The sequence below is a fragment of the Sinohyriopsis cumingii genome, chromosome 9 (genome assembly GCF_028554795.1).
Source record: "Sinohyriopsis cumingii isolate HCF-2022 chromosome 9, ASM2855479v2, whole genome shotgun sequence".
NCBI lineage: Eukaryota > Metazoa > Mollusca > Bivalvia > Unionida > Unionidae > Sinohyriopsis > Sinohyriopsis cumingii.
This window is the reverse complement of record NC_142969.1, coordinates 59,202,311-59,224,387: the sequence shown is the minus strand read 5'-3', so window position 1 is coordinate 59,224,387 and position 22,077 is coordinate 59,202,311. Positions and strand designations below refer to the sequence as shown.

At 38.8% G+C, this 22,077-nt stretch overlaps 2 protein-coding genes across 3 annotated transcripts in view; one reads left to right on the top strand and one right to left on the bottom strand.

The window, feature by feature from the left end:
- Positions 1 to 12,191, bottom strand: part of LOC149791895 (myeloid differentiation primary response protein MyD88-like) — a 31,151-nt gene extending 18,960 nt beyond the window's left edge. Inside the window, exons 1-3 of the mRNA XM_089970408.1 lie at positions 11,684 to 12,191; positions 7,528 to 7,599; positions 1,216 to 1,281 (exon numbers count right to left, since the gene is read on the bottom strand). Of these exons, the coding sequence (XP_089826534.1) occupies positions 1,216 to 1,281; positions 7,528 to 7,599; positions 11,684 to 12,041 (496 nt within the window). The 5' untranslated portion in view covers positions 12,042 to 12,191. The remainder of the gene's footprint in view (positions 1 to 1,215; positions 1,282 to 7,527; positions 7,600 to 11,683) is intronic.
- Positions 12,192 to 13,231: 1,040 nt separating this feature from the next.
- The window catches only part of LOC149791894 (uridine phosphorylase 1-like), a 104,731-nt gene continuing 95,885 nt past the window's right edge, over positions 13,232 to 22,077 (top strand). The window contains exon 1 of one of the 2 annotated variants that reach the window (XM_089970406.1): positions 13,232 to 13,428. In XM_089970406.1, coding sequence (XP_089826532.1) covers positions 13,354 to 13,428 — 75 coding nt within the window. In that variant the 5' untranslated portion in view covers positions 13,232 to 13,353. The remainder of the gene's footprint in view (positions 13,429 to 22,077) is intronic. The other variant, XM_089970404.1, reaches the window with a different exon arrangement.

Genomic DNA, 22,077 nt, shown 5'->3' with positions numbered 1-22,077 from the left:
ACTTAGATTTATCAATAAGAATTAGAAATTACATGTGTGATACTTAGATTTATCAATATGATAAGAAATTACATGTGTGATACTTAGATTTATCAATATAATTAGAAATTACATGTGTGATACTTAGATTTATCAATAAGAATTAGAAATTACATGTGTGATACTTAGATTTATCAATAAGAATTAGAAATTACATGTGTGATACTTAGATTTATCAATAAGAATTAGAAATTACATGTGTGATACTTAGATTTATCAATAAGAATTAGAAATTACATGTGTGATACTTAGATTTATCAATAAGAATTAGAAATAATGTGTGACCTTTAGTATTTAAATTTCCTGAATAGCAACAGCTAAAAGATCCTTAAAAAGTGTAACTGCATTCAAATATTTGAAAGAATAGTATTTGGTTTCATTTTTGCAAGCATTACAGCTGTGAGGCTGCAATAATTGCTAACGATTATTGTTAACAAGAGAATGTATATGTTACACTCATATCACATTTATAAATCCTTGCATTGAATGAAGAAGAAAATAAAAATTTTAAGTAAGTTCAATATGTTATATATTACACATACATACTATCTAGAATTCTTCCTTTGGTCACAGGACCGCTCCAGTGGCCTAAGTGGTTAGAACATCCACTTCAGATAAAGGAGATCACAGGTAGGAACCCTGACTAAGTCATACCAAAGACTTTTAAAAATGGTAGGAGCAGCTGCCTCATTTGGCGCTCAGCATTAAGAGGTCAGTGTTAGGATTGGTTGGCCTGGTGTCAAGATAATGTGATTGGGTGGGACATGATCATGTCTGTGGCATGATACCTCAGTGCTAGACATCACCATAAACTGCCACATTGTAGACATCGTAGCGATATGACTCAAATTGTTAAAGTTATGTTAAAAATCCAAATCACACACACAAAACTCCTTTGATTATATACACTTATCACAGTTTGGCTAATACCAGGCTAAATGAGTGGTGATCAAGTTTTTTCATGACTTCAAACTAGTCATTTCCTTAGTCAATTGAAACAGCAGTTTATTATAGCGCAGAATAATGTGCTTTGAGTCATAAACATTTAGCATAACTAAATATATCCACTTCTGCACCTGCAAAGAATGATAAGAGACACACCATAAGATGATGCTATTGTATTCACAGGCAAATGCATGTGTGTCTCTAAAAGACTGAGGAGAAAGAAAAACTTACTGTCTTCCACGACAGCACCCTCAAGATCGTCTATTTCCATTTCTCTGTCAACTTGAGAATTGGATACTAAAAAGTATAAACAAAAACAAAAATTCATTGTTGAATCGTCACACAATTTTTCTGTATACCTGACCATGTCTAGGAGCAAAAAAGTGAGAAAAAAAATGCAGTGAATAGGAATGAACATTGTGAACATTCATTTAATAAAAGTATCTTTTTGAACCAATTGATATAAGAAGTATGAATGACATGATTAATGGTAACTACACATGTGTCACTGAGTGTCTTAAGATTCTGAGAAAACCAAAATACTAAGAGAAAACTGTGTAAAATCATTGGGGATGGAACATTTTGAGGCTGGCATTTTAACACAAAAATCAAGCCCTGGATTTCAGTCTAGCATCACTCCACTTACCATTTTGGTGTACATCTCAGAAATGCATTGAGTAATTGCTTTGTATGTGCTGACAGAAAGAGGTACTGACTCTGAATGGGAATATCTAGGCAAAAGTTACACAATGTTGAGGACAATGTCATAGCTTTAAAAGCTATACTAAGAATAGTCCTATATTACAATCATATTAGCTTTCAAAGCCATTTAAACCTGTTTCTAATAATGCATCAGAATTAAAATGGTACTAACAGCTGCCTCACTTGGCACTAAGCATTAAGAGGTTAGTGTTAAGACTGGTCAGCCTGGTGACAGGATAATGTGACTGGGTGGGACATCATGCTACATATCTGAGGAATGATGCCCCAGAGCTAGACATCACTACAAACTGCCACACTTCAGACATCGTAGCAATATGACTGAAAAATTGTTAAAACTATATTAATAATTAAAATCACACACACACACACACACTTTCTTGTATTTGGTGAATATCATGGAACCATGTACCATGGACATTTGTTCTGGCGATGCTAGAGCAAAAAGAAATACAGTTTGAGGTTGTAAATTAATAGCAAATGGTGATGTATCAAGGAGGGAACTGTATTATCAATTCTAAGGAATATGAAATTTAGCAATGCATACAAGGACATACATGTTTACACAAATATTCTATACAATCCATGCAAACTAAGGACGCACACTATTTGACAAAATCATGGAGACCAAGGACATTGGTACATTATGACCAACAAGGCCATGTTTGCATATCTAGTCCAGTCTTAACAATCATAGTGACTGCTCAGGTGGCCTAGTGGTTAGAGCATCTACCTCAGATGTGGGAGGTTGTGGGTTCGAACCAAGGCCGAGTCATTGTGAGATTACTTGTTTGATTCTTTGAACTCTGTGCAATGAAATATTCCTTAGCCTTAAACAATTAGCCAATTAGTAGGAGCAAACATCACGGAGTGAAGTGTTAGTGAGTTTTCATAATGCCATGGTTGACTTCTAGTGAATTCAGGTCAAAACCGCACGAGAGTGTCCCTGGAGTAATTAAAACCTAATGGTGTACATTGGTGGTGTGACTGCAGTGGCAGTATTTACAGCAGGAGACCGGTAAATTACGCAAAGGAATAAACAAGAAGGGACTCGACAGATACTGTTTATGTAACCATGGTGGCAAATGTGATGCAGTTGTACTAGCAAAATGTGCCTTGAATCCATGAACTGACTGGCCTAAGGTGGTGCAGTAAAAGTAGTTCCCAGGTCAATGTATTAGGGGATAGTTGTATAGTTTCTACAGCGTGAATGGCTCATGGTATGGAACGTTGATGAAGTGAAACCATGCAGATGTACGGTTGATAGATATCTGGCTAATTTTGAGATCTGTGGTCTTGCACTGATTAGCGAAAAATGTATGTACAGAATGGACATGTCAGGCTTTCTAATTTACAACTGAAGTTGTATAGAAGTCTTTGGAAATTTGGGGTAAACTTATGACTTCTAGCGGAATCGTACCAGGGTTAAATACCGCTCAGCCAAGCAAATACCCCTGGTTTGTAACAATACTATTTGGCTGGATTTGAGCATTTATGGCAGGAAACTCGTCTTATCCGCAATGACTACCGGTATTCACTTTTTGCCAAAAATTAGTAATATCTTCATTGCATAGTGCATGTACAAATCTTCTCTCTCTCTCACACACTCTCTCTCTCCCCCTCTCTCTCAGGCATGTGTAGATGTAATGTTGAAAATAAGAATGAATGTTTGTGTTACCCATATTGGGCATTTCATGGAGACTTCGTATTTTTCAAGTCACTTTGACTGAATAAATCGATGATGCAAACAACATTATTTCTGTTGTAATCTGTATAGTGTTCTATCTCAACCTCAACACAAAGAATAATGATAGACTAAAACATCGATAACAACAACTACAACAACAACAACAACAACAACTTATCTATGTTAACTGAATTGAAACCTCCTAAATAGCTTTACAGTTCAGTAATTGCAGAAGTGAAGAACAGAGTTCTATTAGAGTACATGTATCAGTCAGTGGATGGGGATAAATTTCTAATACCTTTTCACAAACAGTTTATCCTGTTTTATTGTTTTGGAGCCATGAATGAACAAGAACATCCTTTAATGGTACAACACTTTCTTGGTTGACTGTCCAAATCACTTAGCTTATACATTTGCTAAGTCAAGGTTACAAGTAAAGGCATTTTGTATCGCTGATTGGAAGTTTTAAACTTATTTTTTCTTCCGCATTGCCTACTGTATAAAACATACTGGAAAATGACTAAATGAGTAAGAATATTACAGCTTAATGCAGCTCTAAATAAATGTTCCTTTAAGTTATAAATACAAGTTGGTCCAGTAAAACATCCTGAGCAGTTTGGCTATTGTTAAAAACCTCTTTAAATTTGGGAAAGCAATATAGATTGACACTTTGTTTTTACATTTTGTGTGTTGTTTTAATAAGACTTTGTTTACAAGAGAACTATCGATACAAGTATAATTCATGATGTGTTAATCAAAGTCATCAAATTACCAACTAAAGCAAGTATATACATTTAAACAGACACTGAATGCATTCAACAGTTTATGACTGGTTGCATGTGTAGTCGCAGGTCTTAAGAGCGCGACAATAAAAAACATATTGCTGTAATTAAATGTTTCATTTTGGAACTGATCATCTTGATGATAAATGTTTGACCTCTGTATAATATATTTATCTTTCTACATATTTACTGAAGTTCTGTGTATGTAACTTCCAAATTTGGTTAGTGATAATTCGATCTCACCTTAACCGGATTTTTTACTTGATTCACATCTGTTCTCTCCTATTTGAATAATAAGTAGGCAAATGATGAAATGGGGGAGGATATAGCTCATTTAATAACCATAAAATAAATTTTGCATATCAAGGATGTCTTTTCAATATCTTTACGTGTATAATCTCAGATAATTAGGCAATTTCAGTACAACTCTACAATGAATTCATGCATATTTCCAATAGCATTTTGATGTACCTCATTCGTACATGTCATATATTTATTTGCCTGTACTGAACATGTACGGTATGAATGTGTCGTGAGTTTCCCAACACTATTGTCTCACATGCATGAAATATTAATACAAAATACCAGGGACTGATATATACACCAGCTTATCTTCTTATAGTTTAGCTAAGTAGCTGGTATTTGATGCTTGGATCTAAACTTGTAAAGGGAGATAATACGTTTTTGCAATGTGTAATTTGATAGCAGAGATCTCTACGAGTTTTCCACCAGGCAATCAAGGACATGGTTTCAGGCATGTGTATCACCAGGTTTGGAAGAAAGATACACTACAAAACTGTGAACAAGTACCAAGCATTTAAATGGGGACCTTCCTACAAATCATGATTTTACGTTATTCCTGGCTGAAATATTTGGGAGAAGCAAGATTTTACCATTTTTCCAACCAAAGACATCTTCGGTTGGAGGTGTGTCCTCAGTTCATTGGTGTGTAATCTCATGAATGTCCTCGGCTTATACCAAATACACACACACACACACACACACACACACACACACACACACAAAGTCCTTCTTTAAGGGGAAGTCCATATCGGCTGATGGTTACAATTTAATCCAGACCCCTCTGACAGCCTGCTCATCAAAACAAACTCCCAATACTGTACATGTTGTAAAAGGGCCTTTCACAAAATGAAAACAAAAATGGAATAACATGAGTAAGCATGGATGCAAGAAAAAAGTTAAAAACTTGCATTTTTTAGATGAACTTGGAGTATCAGTTTATGTTTATATCAAACAAGTCAGGCTGGTGAGGCTAATAAAGACTGAGTAAGAAAAACATGAAGATATGTTAATAATGTTTTGTCTAGACAGTGATATGTTTTGTCTAGACAGTGATATGTAAAAAACACACTTCTCATTCAGATGCTAAGAGAACTATCAGGAAGAACAGTATGCTTCACCATTGCCATCAGGCAAAAAATTAATTTGCCACAAACAAATCAAAATCAATGGTGACAGCTAACAAAATACAACAAAAAGGCTATGTAAAACAATAGAGCAAAAAGGAAAACGTCATTAGGCAGATGAGTTGTATTCATTTAACCATGTCCTTTTTCTTCACAAAATTTTAGACAATTAATAAACAGTTGGCCATTAGTCATTTGTGTACTGTAAATTGTATGTAGCATAGACTGGGGTAGTTTCCAGAACACCAGGGTGGTAAGTTTGTGTTAGTAACAGTGAAGTGCAAAAACTAACCAAAAGTATAGTATGATGTGTCAGAACGCTCAAACTCTATACTACTGCACATGACCATATCAAATAAGGACCATACATGACCATATCAATTAAGGACTAATCCATTTAATGAAAATAGCTTAATGAACAAAGATGGTAGAGCAATTTATACTGTGACCCATTTAGCAAGAGTTTACTATCAGTAATCAAATTAAATCTGAGAGAGATTTCTGCCAGTGTGTTACTTGGAGAGTTAAAAGCTGCATTGTTTTATTATATATTAACATATCGAATTTTAGCAAACATATAAATACACATAATTAATTATTACCAAAGTGAAGTAGATCTTTTTTTTATAAAACAATCACATTAAAATGTAAATGAAATAATAAGCACATTTTCACCCCAAGTTGTTAAAACAAAACATGTCATCGTTATCATCTGATGTAGTAATTGAGAGTGCTTGAGAAAATGTACTTCATTTTAAGGTTTAATAAATTTATTCAAAGATTACAGTCCAGATTTCATTACTCATTGTGAAGTTGAAAAGGCTAAAATTAAAATTACATAAATTTCGTATTTACTTGTAACTATTACCTGAAAGAAGATCTACACATCTGGCCATATTTGGATGCATCAAATAATATCTGTATCTAACACTAACATTTTTTTTAAAGTTACAATCCGAAGCATTTATACATGTATGTTTTTGTACGTAAGCAAACCCAGTATTTTATGAAACTGTACTTTCAATTTGAAATGTATTGGTCATAACTTAACTTTGAATAAAATGTGTATAACTTTCGGATGGAGTATCAGTTACAATGTCGTGTGATATAAAGCATAATTACGAGAAAGGTGGGCAATCAACATAACTGTCGTGTTATATATAGCATAATTACAAGGGCGGTGGCAATCAACATACCTGTCGTGTGATATATATATAGCATAATTACGAGGACGGTGGCAATCAACATACCTGTCGTGTGATATATATAGCATAATTATGATGACGGTGGCAATCAACATACCTGTCGTGTGATATATATATAGCATACTTACGAGGACGGTGGCAATCAACATACCTGTCGTGTGATATATATATATATATATATATATATATATATATATATATATATATATATATATATAGCATACTTACGAGGACAGTGGCAATCAACATACCTGTCGTGTGATATATATAGCATAATTACGAGGACAGGGGCAAGCAACATACCTGTCGTGTGATATATATAGTATAATTACGAGGACGGTGGCAATCAACATGCCTGTCGTGTGATATATATATAGCATACTTACGAGGACGGTGGCAATCAACATACCTGTCGTGTGATATATATATAGCATAATTACGAGGACGGTGGCAAGCAACAAGACCGCTTTAATGATATGAAACTCTTCAAGCACATGACTAAACACAATTTTAAATTAAGAACTAAAATCATTAACAAAATCATGGAGATTGTCATGAAAATCGTAATTCCAAGTCAGCTGTGCATATTATAAAAATATCAGATAACAGTATGTGCTTATTTTGTCATCTTAGGGCAGAACCTTTTCTTGCTTCGTTGTGAAATATGTTTACACCAATTGAAATAAAAGAATTTGTCTTTTGCGTGAATGAGTTAATCGTACCTTCCGGATCCTGGATGGGAAAGTCATATTGCTCCAATTCTTGTTGTTCAAAATAGGCCTCGGCGTCTCTCACTGGAAGAAAAAAGGGAAAAATAAGTACTCTTTTAGCTATTTACCAATAAACCAAACCGCCTACCCACCAACCTACCTATCTACCAAACCAACCAACTTAAATACGTACCTATGTAGTCTGGTTTAAACAGAATCATCGCGTGACACTAACATCTTCGCCATAGGAGGTTCAGCTAAAGGTAAATATACAAAGACAACGCTCGAGACGAGGCTATTGACACATCTGGTCCAGTTGCTAAGGTTAGTCCGCTTTCTTCGTAAAAACCTAAGTTACATAAACTGCACAATTTCATATTTTTGGGAATGTTTTGGACCAACGTAAAAAGACGCATAGACAATAGTTTTTTTCTTCTACAAGCGAATCTTCAAAATCGTCAGTCTGTTACTGTATTATATCAGTACCTATAATGAACTCAATTTGCCTACTTTATTATATTCTTTCAACTTTAAACCATACTACAAATATATCGTCTTTCGTGACTATCTGAAGACGTGCCGATATACTTATCTACTACATACCTATCTACAACCTGGCAACCTGTTTACGTATTAATTGGTATTTTCTATGTATTAGCTTGATTCTAAAGAAAGACCAAAATGAAATTATAACTCATCTAGCTGTTCATCTTCTCGACCAATGGCCAACCAAATAATCCACCAATTACCTACTTACCTACCTACCTTACACTTGCTTAGTTGTTGTTGTTGTTCTAGGGTTTAACGCCATTTATCAGCACAAGATAGGCCATATATGGCGGCCAGTATAACTGGTGGAGGAAGAACCCTGAAAAACCCAGGAAAGAACCACCGACCCACGAGAAGCTACTGGCAGGCCTTCCCACGTACCCACGCTATCCGAGCCTTGGACTCGAACATACGCAGACAGAGGTGAGACGGCAGTGATCCGGAACGGTGAGCGCTTTAGACCACTCGGGGCCCCCACACTTGCTTAGTGGTAGTATCTTAGACAGAATGGTAAGTAAATTTTAGTTTACATCGGCTAGTTTACTGAACAAAATGTCAGATTGATGACTTAGATGTCTGTTATTATATACACCGGTACAATTGATGGTTTCTTCTCATCGTAGGAATAACTTAACAGCATGTATAGAATAAGACAAGAGTTACCAGTAATGTCGTGTTTCGTTATTGGACCAAAATACCAAACAGTTCGTCCAAAATGGGTTTCGCCTCCTCCGATATTTCACGATACATTTGTTTTTATTTTCAAACGCCCTCATACATCTGGATCAAAAAGGGGCCAGATGTATGAGGATCAAAAAGGGGCTACTTGTATGAGGATCAAAAAGGGGCCAGATGTATGTAGATGTGAAATGTGTTCTTCATTCAATAGTGCAAGTAATACTATTACACCCTGTCAGTGTTTATGACCACCGAGAGACAACTTTCATTAAAACTAATATTTTTCCAATGACCGTGACTAAGGGTACGATAGGACAGTATTTACTGACTATACACTTCATGTAAGATGACTATCCGTTGTACTCATGAATATACAACAAACAGTTAACTAAATTACTACTCATTAATGCCGCCGCTTGCGTCAAAATTATTGACATCAATATCTCGATTATGCTTAAAGTGTATAACAGAAAAAGGAATGTAGATAACATAAAAAGAAATGTAGATAACAGAAAAAGGAATGTAGATAACAGAAAAAGAAATGTTATTTACTCGTTGCGATATAAGTGTTCAAGTAAAAAATACAGGCAGTTATATTCTGTGACCTGTTTTTACCTAAAGATACTGTTTTGTGTGATACATTTTGATAGTTAATGAAGGAAGGTATTGTATATGGAAAACCGAGTACAATAATCAAAGAGTAGGAAATGAAAAGGTCAGTGTGTGTGTACAATAAGAGAGAGAGAGAGAGAGAGAGAGATTGGTCCGCATATTCGAGGACCAGGATATTTGTATAATTAGAGTCTAAGGGCACACCGGGACAATTCTAGTGATACAATGACGAGAAAGTAAAGGCATTACAATAATGGCGTACAAATCAACGAAGACAATGGCAAAAAGAATAACATACAATGTCGGTAACTCTTCTGAAAATATCCCGGACCTTCTCACTGTAGACATCATTACGAGATGCGTCACATGGCAACACAGTTGCCTCCATTAGTCGCCACGACATGTACGATTAGCAGCTACGACACGCATCATTTGTCGAACAACACGATAGAGGTCACATCATGCCTATTCTACATCCCCACAGCCCAGTGGAGAATTGAGGAGAACGCCCTCTTAAACGTTAGCGTGAAGGTACGCTGACAGTGCCGTCTTAAGGCATGGGCACACTGGGCAGTTGCCCATGGCCTCACGCTTCTAGGGGCATCATGCTGCCCATATTGTTAATGAATATTGGCCGGTAGGGGGCACAAGTGCATTGCTTTGCCCAGAGCCTACAATGTTGTTAAGACGGTCCTGGGTATGCATCTCGTTAGCCTATTGCTGCAAAGTTCTAGCTTCAGATTCTGAGAAAGTTGCTTATAAATGAGGTTGAATCTGTAAAATGGTGTGATTTCTCGCCTATAAAATAGGCCATTTAACTCGTCAATGATTGTGCATGATTTGTTACAGCTTTTTCATAACTAGGTATCAATATTACCACGTCAGCAGCAGCTGTAGTCTACTGGTAAGTCATACTACGCCAGATGTAAGTACTTATAGTCAATGTCACTGATACTATATTTTCATATACTTTACTTAAAATCAGTGATTCTTAATCTTACTACCGACTAAGAGGACTTAGTAAGCAAATACCGACGAAGTTGTGTTAATAATTGGGACCACGTTTTCGAATAAATAAAGGTGGTTGAGAGGTGTGCTATATTATTCGCTATACCCACCCTTTCGACTTTAAATTTAATCTTCATCTCATATGCTTCAGGTAAACTCGGATAATGACACTTAAGCTCTGAAAATTACACTCAAACTCAGAAACTGACACTTAAGCTCTGAAACTGACACTTAAGCTCTGAAACTGACAACTTACTGTTAATGACTTTTACATTCAGAAATTGACAATTAATCTGACTATATTAGGTCACATACTACGAGGGATTGGTAAGCACATACCGACGAAGTTTGAGGCATAAAGGTGGTTGAGGCTTGGACAAGTATGATCAACTGAAATATGAACGCCAATTCTTGTACTTTGGAAAGGTTGAGACAAACAGACATCATGTATGTGTTTATGTATTATATCTAAATTTTTAACGGCACATCGGCACAGTCTCAGCTACATCAGCAATCTTCAATGTCCCAAAAATATACAAAGCAAAGCTAAAAGCAAACAGAGTAAAATCCTTAAAATACAAATTAAGTCAATTATATATAAAAAAATCATCATGTAACGTATCTCAAGGCATCAATATTTCTCCTACTTTTAATTATTCATTTGGGGGCCCCGAGTGGTCGAGTGGTCTAAAGCGCTCTTCGTTACGGATCACTGCCATCTCACCTCTGTCTGCGGCGGTTCGAGTCTAAGATTCAGCCAATGTGGGTATGTGAGAAAGCTTGCCAGTAGCTTCTCGTGGGTCGGTGGTTCTTTCCGGGGTTTTCCGGGTTCTTCCTCCACCATTAATACTGGCCGCCATGTATAGCCTATCGTGTGCTGAAAAATGGCGTTAAATCCCACAACAACAACATAATTATTCATTCTCCCTCCCTCTCCGCTGGGCCTTTACGCTAAATATAGTCATATCACTACTTACAGTGCACGTAAAACAAATGGTACGAGACACAGGCCTACAGGAATTGTTTCCACATTTTATACTATAAGAAAGATGACGATAAAACTGGTGACGAGATAACAATAAAACAAACACTGACAATAATGATAACAACATTAAAATAATATTTTTTAAAAATGGCATCACAGTGCATCTTTTTCGTTTACACACACGCACATACACTCATATCCCCTTCCTACCTCGACCCCGAAACACCAACCGTAATTCACATCACCACTCCCAATTAATGACACGTACATATAACCCTAATACTTGCCTCCCTCGCCACCCCACCCACCCCTCCATTGGGCAACATGTACGCTCACCCACAGTCCTGCGGCAGTCGACGAGCACGTCCAATCGTTCCATCAGATACAAGTAATCCCATAGTTTCCCAAGGGTGGCATTCCGTGGGTCCTTACATGTCCATGCATCAAGTAGCTCTGTCGTAGGACTCGACCTTCGCATAAAGTTCCGTATCTCCATGTAGCTAAACCCTATCAACTCTGCCAAACCATTGTAGTTGTTCACGATATCCAGGTTATCACTGACAAGAGTGAGAACCCCATCCGGGTCCAAATATTGGGCTAGTTTGGACCTAGCGGTGATTCTTAAAGCTCGCAGTGGAAATTCCCTATATTTTTCAGGTAGGGCAAAACCTGTGTCTGTTAAGCCTGTCGCCATGTCTAGAAACCTACATTAAAATTTCAGCAAGCCGCGTGTTTTATCTGGCTAGGTGACAAACAATTGAACTCTGTCGTAGATTAATTTCTTTTGCCTGTCACACCGAAACCTTAGAACTTCCTGATCGAACTTTTGTTTACACAGTGGGCAAGACGGTACACGGCAATATGTTAAATTAAGTGTTATCTCGTGTATGATCTGGTCCGATCTGAAAGAAAAAATGTGTATAAAAGCCTCTATTTGTCGATGAAACGGACAATGGATTATTTTACTGCCAAAATTCGATCTAATCTTTCAAACTTGTTTACGTTTTCCTTTATAAATTATAGTTTGACGTATGAGGATATGCTGTTTCATTAAAAATGAAGTGATTAAGATTTATACATATGACCATTACAATATTACAACTTTAATATACAACATTTAGGGTTATTTCATTCTTCGTATAATTGCTTGTGTTATTTGATTAAAGTTATCGACTTTCATCAAACAAAGACGTAAATGGGTAAATGGTAAAAAGCGAAACAATGGTGTACTATGTCACAAACTGGTTGGGAATCAGCTGATAATATACAGTTAGTAGTAGTAATATGATGCTAATGAAAACAACTCTAATGAATCGTCTGTGGTCGATACGATCTTTTGTGAGACCCTGACTTCTAATCATGTCCTTTGTCAATTTTGCTGATTTTTTTTTCGTTACAGAATTGTGGTTGCTTTATCACCACTGTGCGAATTAATTCTGTAAGCAGAATACGCGAAATTTTATCAGCAATATAAACCACCGCCATCCCTGCGTATTGTATTCTTTATTCATGTGGAGAAAACCAAAGAGCGTTAACATGTTTAATACTTTTACTAAAAACTGAGACGGATGCTCAAAGAAGACACGACTTTTTTCACAGAATTATAGATTAACTTCTCGTTAAATAATAGCAAGTATTAACTTTTAAAAGCACGTTTAAAGGTCGAATAATGTTTGGTGTCTTGCTGACTGTACATAAATCATACGTATATACAAAGGCATTCTCTCATCACTCTGTTAGAAGCCAGTAAGCTATATTTTTCTTTGGGTAACCTTACCAACAGTGGTAGATGTACTGTGTCCTTCACCTTGCCTTTGAGGAAGTTTTGAGAACGCCAAAGTGGGTATAGTTAGCACGAATTAGTCACGACCTTGTAAGCTCTTTTTCGCAGGTGTCTTTACTGAGAAGAATGTAACGATAAAGGTATAACATTGTAAGTATCATGGATAAATTTATGCCTAAAGCAGTTTATATTCCAACTCCCCTCCTCCGCTGACGTTTAAGAGATGAAAAATAATTTTAAAAATCGGAATGAAGAAACAAGGAAGAAGAAGAAAACATTCAGTTTTACTTCCATCAAGGTAAACAACCACCATCTGCCACTTGCATGTTTACTATGACAATAACAACTACCCTGCCTAAAACTGCTGATACTGCTTTTGTTAATGCTGTCTCAACACTAACTACTGCTGATGTTACTGAAGCTATTACTAATATTATTATCTTATCATCGTGATCATATAATAATAATAATAATAATAATAATAATAATGTTGCTACTTGGGGGTTTAACGCCATTTCTATATGCTAGATATACATGACGGCAAGTATAACTTGCGGAGAAATAAAAGGGAAAACCCCCAAAATAACCACCGACCTATTGGAAGCTACTGGCAAGTTATAGCACATACCCACACTGGCCGAGTCCGAGACTCGAATCCACGCGGACAACGGTGAGATGGCAGTGATCGGTATAGACGGGCGCTTCAGACCACTCGGCCACTCAGGACTCCCATGTAATAATAATAACAATAATAATTAAAACAACAACAACAGCAATTTCAGTAATACTGTTCTTTTATTTATCATCTTCTGTCCCTTGTAGGTCTATCGTGCGCATTCAACTTAGGACACTTGTCCTAGGGTACATAAACTTACTATATTCGGACAATACAAACACGTTTGTTTGTAAAACCCCCCCCCCCCAACCGATTTAAATAATGGAAATCTTTCAAGTGATAAAAAGTGCAAGGAACTTAGTCAATTAATTCATTGGTTTATAGTTTCTAACTGACTTGAGTAGAGTGGCCCTAACACCGTCATCTTATGCGCGTTGCATGTTTAACGGAAGTTTTCATTGTAATAGACGGACATGCTCGGATCTATTTCCAGTTTCTGGACAAATCCATTTTCAGCAATGGGGTATGTCATGACCAAAGATGTACATACTTAAGTCGTCTGCTTCCTATATTTACAATGTCGAATCAAGCAACAGAAAATAATGACAACAACAAATTTGCTTTTCATGTGGATTTAACAAGCGATTTAATTTCTATGTTCATATATGCAAAGGGATATAATTCCAAACTCTCATCGTAATGGTTGCCGAGCAGGATGAACTAGACGTCGAACTAGCTCATTATGTTGTCTGATGGAAATAAACTTGTCTATAGTATACACAATATGGCGCCGTGTTAGTATGGAAAGTCTGTTAAGCATGAAAGGGTGCAAGGGGTGCCAGCATTAGTGCCATTCTGGTCACAGTCAGGTTAGAAAATAGAAATTAATGATTTAATTGACTTGGTTATGTGTACTATTTGTCACATTAAATGTTTTCGTTATTGAAATCGGTATGGGGATACAAACAAACGGGGATGTATAGTCAGACTATAACAGAGGAAAATGTAGGAATTCAGGTACTGATAGAATTTTCTCATCTAGTGACTTTTCCATCGTACATTTATTTTTAAAAAAATCACTTTAGAAAAGGGACGTTGCCCACTCGCTGGTCTGAATCTACCGCGTATTCCCACTGATTCTGCAAAGAGAATCGATGATGTTAGTGTCAAGGCATTTGGAGTAATGTGCCTTGCCCAAAGACACATCATGAAGGCTGACCCAGATGGGCCGGTGGTTGGATCATATCATGTAATTTTATCAGTTATTAAAGTATTGTCTAAATTAAATTTCTTATATCGTTTAATTCAATTAATTATTAAACTGACCCTTAAATTTCTAATGTCATGCAATTTAATTAGTTATTAAACTGACCCTTAAATTGCATGTATTATGTAATTCAGTTAGTTATTAAACTGACCCTTAGAATTGCTTGTATCATTGATTCAGATATTAAACTAATCTTTTAAATTGCGTGTATCATGTAATTCAATTAATTATTAAACTGACCCTTAAATTGCTTCTATCATGTAACTCAATTAGTTATTAAACTGACCCTTAAACTGATTGTATCATGTAATTTAGTTATTAAACTGACCCTTTAAATTGCTTGTAAGTAGTGAATAGGGTCACCCTAGCCTCAATTGAAATTAGCATTACAGGACCCCTTGGGTCACTCTAGCCTCAATGGAAATTTAACATGGGGAAAAATCATGGGTCACTCTAGCCTCAAGGGGAATTTAACATGGGGAAAAATCATGGGTCACTCTAGCCTCAAGGGGAATTTAACATGGGGAAAAAGTCTTGGGTCACTCTAGCCTCAGTGGAAATTTAACATGGGGGAAAAAGTCTTGGGTCACTCTAGCCTCAAGGGAAATTGAAAATGGAACAGGGTCGGGACCCTATTTTAATAGGGTCCCGACTTGATGGGTCTATGGAAAGGGAACAGGCGAAAATTGAAACAGGGAGGGGTCTCTATTGTTTTTTTAAAATAAAAAAATAAAAAAGGGTAGGCAATTGAAAGTCAGTCTCTTTTCGAGACCTATGAGTGGCCCTGAAAAGGGCCTTTGGATTTATGTTAATATGCCCTTAACATAAAGGGCATCTGCGGCATCTTCTTGTCCTCAAGCTGCGTCTTACTGCAGGGCCATAAATCAGAGTCCTCTTGAGGCATCCTTGTCTTTCCACATATAGTCTTCGTATCCACAGACTGGTGTCTGACTTGTGGACAACTGTCCACTTGGATCGGACATACATTAGCATGTCCGTCCTAAACATCATTGAAGAAACAAGGGTGGATGATTCGACTGTGGTCCACATCTTGAGGCAACGAGAAGAGGTGAATCAAAGCAGTGAACTGCGCTTATTTATAGGTAGAGGAAGGATTGAAACGGATTGAGTTCATTGACCAATCCAAACACGCGTTACAAAATTCAGTCAGTCCGCATCCAATCCGAAGAGAACAGTCTGTGACGTCACGTGGTCTATATAGATTCGCTAGCGCCTGTGCGCTGTCAATCCATGCGACAGTTATTCAACATGACGGAAACTCAGAAAACGATCCATTGGGGTGCACCAGCAGTGGAGACCACCCAAGGGAACCCGGACTTACTTTCAGAAGAGGTAAATTGGGATTTTGTGGATTTTCTTACCTCGCAAGAATTTGTTCCGGAACCTTCGTCACCGTCTTCATTACCGCACGTGGAGAATTTTAGACAGAGACAGAAAGAAGGATTGGAGAAATTTATACAGCGGCAAAAGGAAGCAGAACAAGCTTTTCTCCTACAGCAACAGCAACAAGAAGAAGAGGTAAGACAAAAACAAGAAGAAGAATCAGCAAAGAAACAAGTGGGTGAAAATCAAACGGTCACGGTACTGTTGGACATTTTAGCGGAGTTAAGAAGTCTGAAACAAATGTATCAGACTTCTTTATCACGACCGAAGAGAATACGACCTTCCCGAGCTAAACACGCCAACCCTGTGACTAAGCCTACCGTACCACCCTTAGTGATTTCAACCAAATCATCCTCAACAGTACGCAGTCCAGAAGTAGGCCTTGGCCGTGGCAAAGGCTTAAGGCAGTTAAAGTTGATTGCTTAAACTCACCTCTACACCAAAAAAGGCCCTTTTCAGGGCCACCCACATTCCTCGAAAAGAGATAAACTTTCAATTGCCAATAACTCAAAAAAAAAAAACATTTTACCCCTATAGTACGTGTCTGTGTATGAGTGCGTGAGTGTACGTTCTTATTTTAAAATCAAAACCCAAAGACACTTACCTTTTTATACCTAATTTATTCTTTTATCAATATTTACAATTCAATTCACAATTCACAACCTAACACTCTAAAAAGTTCATACACTTCTTCTGTTTCTTTGTTTAGTCTCTCTGTTTTTTAAATTTCTTCACCGTCACAGTTTTTTCCTCCTCTTCCTCCTCACTTTCTTCCCTTCTTCTTTTCTTCTCTTGTTTCTTTTTCTTTACCTGGCTGCTTTCTTCCTCTGAAGAATCCCTCTCTTCTTCTGAAGAATCCCTCTTTTCTTCTGACTCCTCTTGTTTCTTTTTTGGGCAATCTGGAGACCAATGTCCTTTTTCTTTACAATAATAACAGGTATCTTGACTTTTGTCTCTTTTAACCCCTGTTTTTCTTTTTTGACGGTCTGGACACGCTGAAGACCAATGCCCATTCTTCTGACAGATATAGCAAGTATCTTCACTTTTATCTCGAAAGGAAGGAGAGTAGTCCGTCGGCTGGTCTAAAGAAAATTTTCTAATGACCCCTCGCAGAGCTCTGATGAAACGTTCGATTTGGCTAGTCTCTTCCATCGTTGTGCTCGGTTAGAGAGTGATATGAATAGTGAAAGGACAAGACACACACCCTTTTATATACGCTGGTCTGCCATGACTATAAATTAGTCTATGGTGTTTAAACTTGAGTCATTTGACATTTTGCACTCAAGATGAAACGATCCAATTCATTCAAGAAGAAAGAAGAAGAAGAAAGTAAGAGGCAGAAACGTGATCTATCGCCTCGTACCAGGGCTGAAGTCTTGGCACAAATTCATGCCAGTGATTTTGAAGAGGACATGAGTGAACCAGAATCCAAACCCTCTAAACAAAGTTCACCACCCTTAGTCAACCCTGAAAAGTACTATTCCATTCAAGAGACGGAAAAGCGCTCCTCTAGAAAATTTAGAACCACGGCTTACAAATACACGGTGAAGTTTAAAGATTTCAAGTCCGAAGTACCGTTAGAGAAAGCAGAAGGGTTCATCACCGGGGTGTGGGATTCTTTGCTCACCACACTCAAGCGACAACGTCAACCCAAAGAAGACAATCGCTTGAGACTTTCCATACAACACGATGGTTTGAAATCCCCTGTTTGGATCGAGTTTAGCACCCCTGCAGAATTGACCGCTTCCAAAGTCATGGACAAGATTCAACACGTACAAGAATCCAATGACCAGTTTGACATCACCGATGGAAAAGCCACACTGGACATGACCCACGTCTCTCCTCAAGGGACTGGACGCAAAAAGATGTTATTGGTGGACGAGCTTCGCAGCACCAAAACAAGTCTCGTCCGAATTCACAACTCTCAAGACCAGATGTGTTTAGCCAGGGCCATCGTGGTGGGACGAACCTATGTCAACAAGAACGACACGGTAGAATGGAAAAGAGCCTGGAAAACTATTCGACATTGGACCGAGCCAAACAACGAAACGAAGCAGAATTCCTATTACGACAAGCTGGCGTGCTCAAAGACAAACCCTGTGGCATTCCTGAAATGCAAAAATTGCAAGATGCCCTAGCTCCACGCTACACCTTGAAAGTGCATCCTCAAGAAATGCGTGGGCCTCTGTTGTTTCGAGGGAAAGACTTTAAGGATGGAAAATACATTCACCTCTATCATCACGATGACCATTTCGATACCATTACCACTATCACTGGATTCCTGGGATATGTTTATTACTGTGAGAAATGTGACTATGGCTATAACAATCGAGAACAACACAAGCATTGTGGATCGAAATGCTCAGGATGTTTGGCCTCTCCACCCAGTCAGAGCGAAGGACAAAAACCAGTGCATTGTTTCACTTGTCTGCGCACGTTTGTCAGCCCTGCCTGTTACCAACAGCATTTGAAGACGCAAGGTTCACAGAAGAAATGGGCTTGTCAACTGCTGAGATTGTGCCCCACGTGTGGACAAGGCCTATGTACCAATAGTGCCAAGGGACACGTATTTTCAGGAAAGAAAAAATGTCACATTTGTCACCACATCGTGGACTTGGAACACGAATGCTACGTGCAAAAATACCAACCCCCACCAGAGAAAGAGGATGGACACAAGAAGAAAGGCAGTTTCATCTTTTTCGATTTCGAATGCATGCAAGAGACCGGCATTCACATTCCTAATTTCTGCGTGGCTCATCGAGCGTGCGATAAGTGCATTCAAGAACCTATCTTCAGTTATTGCCCTCAATGCAGCAAGATTCCTGGAGGACGTGAAAAAATCTTTCGGGGACCGAGCACGCTAGCCGATTTCGCCCGATGGGTCTTAGACCCCATCGACAAGACGTGGAGCCAAGAGGACATCGAACGTTACCGAGATTGTCATCGTCATGCCACGGTGATGGCTCACAATTTCTCCGGATACGATGGACAGTTTCTTCTCAGGTACTATACAGAACATGGCACCGAACGTCCTAAAGTCACTTTGAACGGAGCCAAAATCATTTTCATGCAAGTGGGACAAGTACAATTTAAAGATTCGATGAGCTATTTGGCCATGCCTTTGAGTCGAATGCCTAAAACGTTTGGAATGACAGAAATGGATAAAGGGTACTTTCCACACTTTTTCAGTACGGAAGCCAATCAACACGCCGTTCTACCCCATTTGCCTGAGACTCACTATTAAGACCCCGACAACATGCGTACCGAACAACGAGAAGCTTTCTACGCTTGGTACCAGGCTCACGCCTCCGACCCTTTCGACTTTCATGAAAAAATGCTAAAGTATTGTCGTTCCGACGTGGACATTTTACGGCGATGCTGTGGAAAATTTCGAGAACTGTTCTTGGAACACGGAGGGGTCGATCCTTTGAAAGAAGCTTGCACCATTGGCAAAGCACGTTCCTTAGTGTCCCGGCAACGATTCATGCCTGAAAACGCCGTGGCTGTCATCAGTCCTCAAACGACCAACTATGTCAAACGTCAATACTCGGTCAAAGCCCTACGCTGGTTACATTACTTGTGCGACAAGGAAGACAAATGGATTCAGCATGCCCGCAACGGAGGGGGCGAAAAGACCATCGGAACGCATTCGGTCGATGGCTGGGACTTAGAAAACCCCAAGATCGTGTACGAGTTTAACGGTTGCTTATTTCACGGATGTCCCGTCTGTTACCCTGACCGTGGCACTAAAAATCAGTTTTTACAACGAACCATGGAAGACTTGTACCAGGCCACTTGTCAGCGACGCCTAAAGTTAGAACAGGAAGGATACCAAGTGGTGGAAATGTGGGAACACGAATACGATCACCGTTTGAAAACTGATCCCGAATTTAAACGCCTCTTGGAAAGTTACCAGTTCAGGGACCCCCTGAACCCGAGGGATAATTTGTACGGAGGAAGGACCAATGCCACCTGTTTGCTGTACCAAGCCGACGAAGACAAAGGAGAAGAAATGAAATACTTGGACGTGTGTTCGCTGTATCCGTACTTGTGCAAATATTGTCGCTTTCCTGCAGGGCACCCACAATTGTTGACGGAACACATCGACCTGAAAAACATTCGACAATACGAAGGCTTGATCAAGTACAAAATTTTGCCTCCCAAGGACTTGTACCATCCCGTCTTACCTCACCATTGCCAAAGCAAACTGATGTTTCCTTTGTGTCGTACTTGTGCCGAAACGTGCAACCGAGACCAACCTTGTCAGCACACCCATGAAGAACGGGCTTTGACGGGAACCTGGGTCAGCGTAGAATTGTTCAAAGCTCTGGACATGGGATACCAACTCTTAGAAGTGTACCAAATTTGTCACTTTCCCAAGACACAACAATATCACAAGGGTGACCCCACTCAGAAAGGCATTTTCGCAGACTACGTGGATGCCTTTTTGAAACTGAAGCAAGAAGCCAGCTGCTAACTTTCCTGGTGTCACACTCCCGAAGACCAAATAAAATTCAAAGAGAAATACTGGGCACAAGAAGGCATTACTTTAGATCGCATCGAGAAAAACGAAGGCAGGCGATCGTTTGCCAAAGTGATGTTAAATTGCTTGTGGGGTAAAATGGCACAACGACCGTGTTTACCCAAGACGGAATATTTGACAGAACCTTCCCGCTACTTTCAGATGATTTTCGCGACAAAACCAAATACATGAAACACGTGGACGTCGTTCGTGAGGATTTGATCTTGGTCAATTACGAAGAAGATCAGGACTTTGTACAAGACGACCCTTTTGGAAATGTCATCATTGCGGCTTACGTGACAGCCCATGCTCGCTTAAAATTGTACGAAGCTTTAGAACTGTTAGGGGAACGCGTCCTGTACTTTGACACAGACAGTTGCATTTACATCCATCACCCGAGTCAACAGCACCCTGACATCGAAGGAGACCGTTTAGGAGCCTGGACAGACGAGCATCCCGACGACAAGATTCTAAGTTTCGTCAGTGGCGGTCCAACAAATTACGGCTACGAATACCGGGACAAACAAAGAGAAGTGCACACGAAGTGTAAAGTGAAAGGATTGACTCTGAATTATCGTACCAGTCGAGTGGTGAACTTTGGGGTATTGAAAGAAGCCTTGCAATCTGGAGAGAATGAACACTTTAAAGTGACCACCTATCAACCCAACAAGATTGTACGTTTACCCACTCACCACATCGTCAGTCGACCCTTGGAAAAAGTCTATCTGATCGTGTACCAGAAGCGAGTGCGACTTCCCAATCATTTCACCTTACCGTATGGACACGTCGGTATTGGTCTGTATATAAAAAGGAACCCTAGGCAAGATCGATAGTTCATTGTGACTACCAAGACCAAGCGAACAAGATGAATACTTTCAGAGAAACACAAAACAAGTTTAGAAAGGCACAATTCAAGTTTGGGGCTTCTGAAGTGGCATGCGATTGTGAGCCTTGCGATGGGAACGATGCTGTACGCTGTGACCTTAGTGATGCCGTAAAGCATCATGGGAACTTTGTTCTCACTACCCCTATCATGGAAAGTGATGCTGTGCGTGTCAAACCTGAGGGATGCGAAAGCGATGCGACTCGTCCTCTTGGACATTTTACTGGGTTTCGTTTTAAAGGTGGATGTTCACCT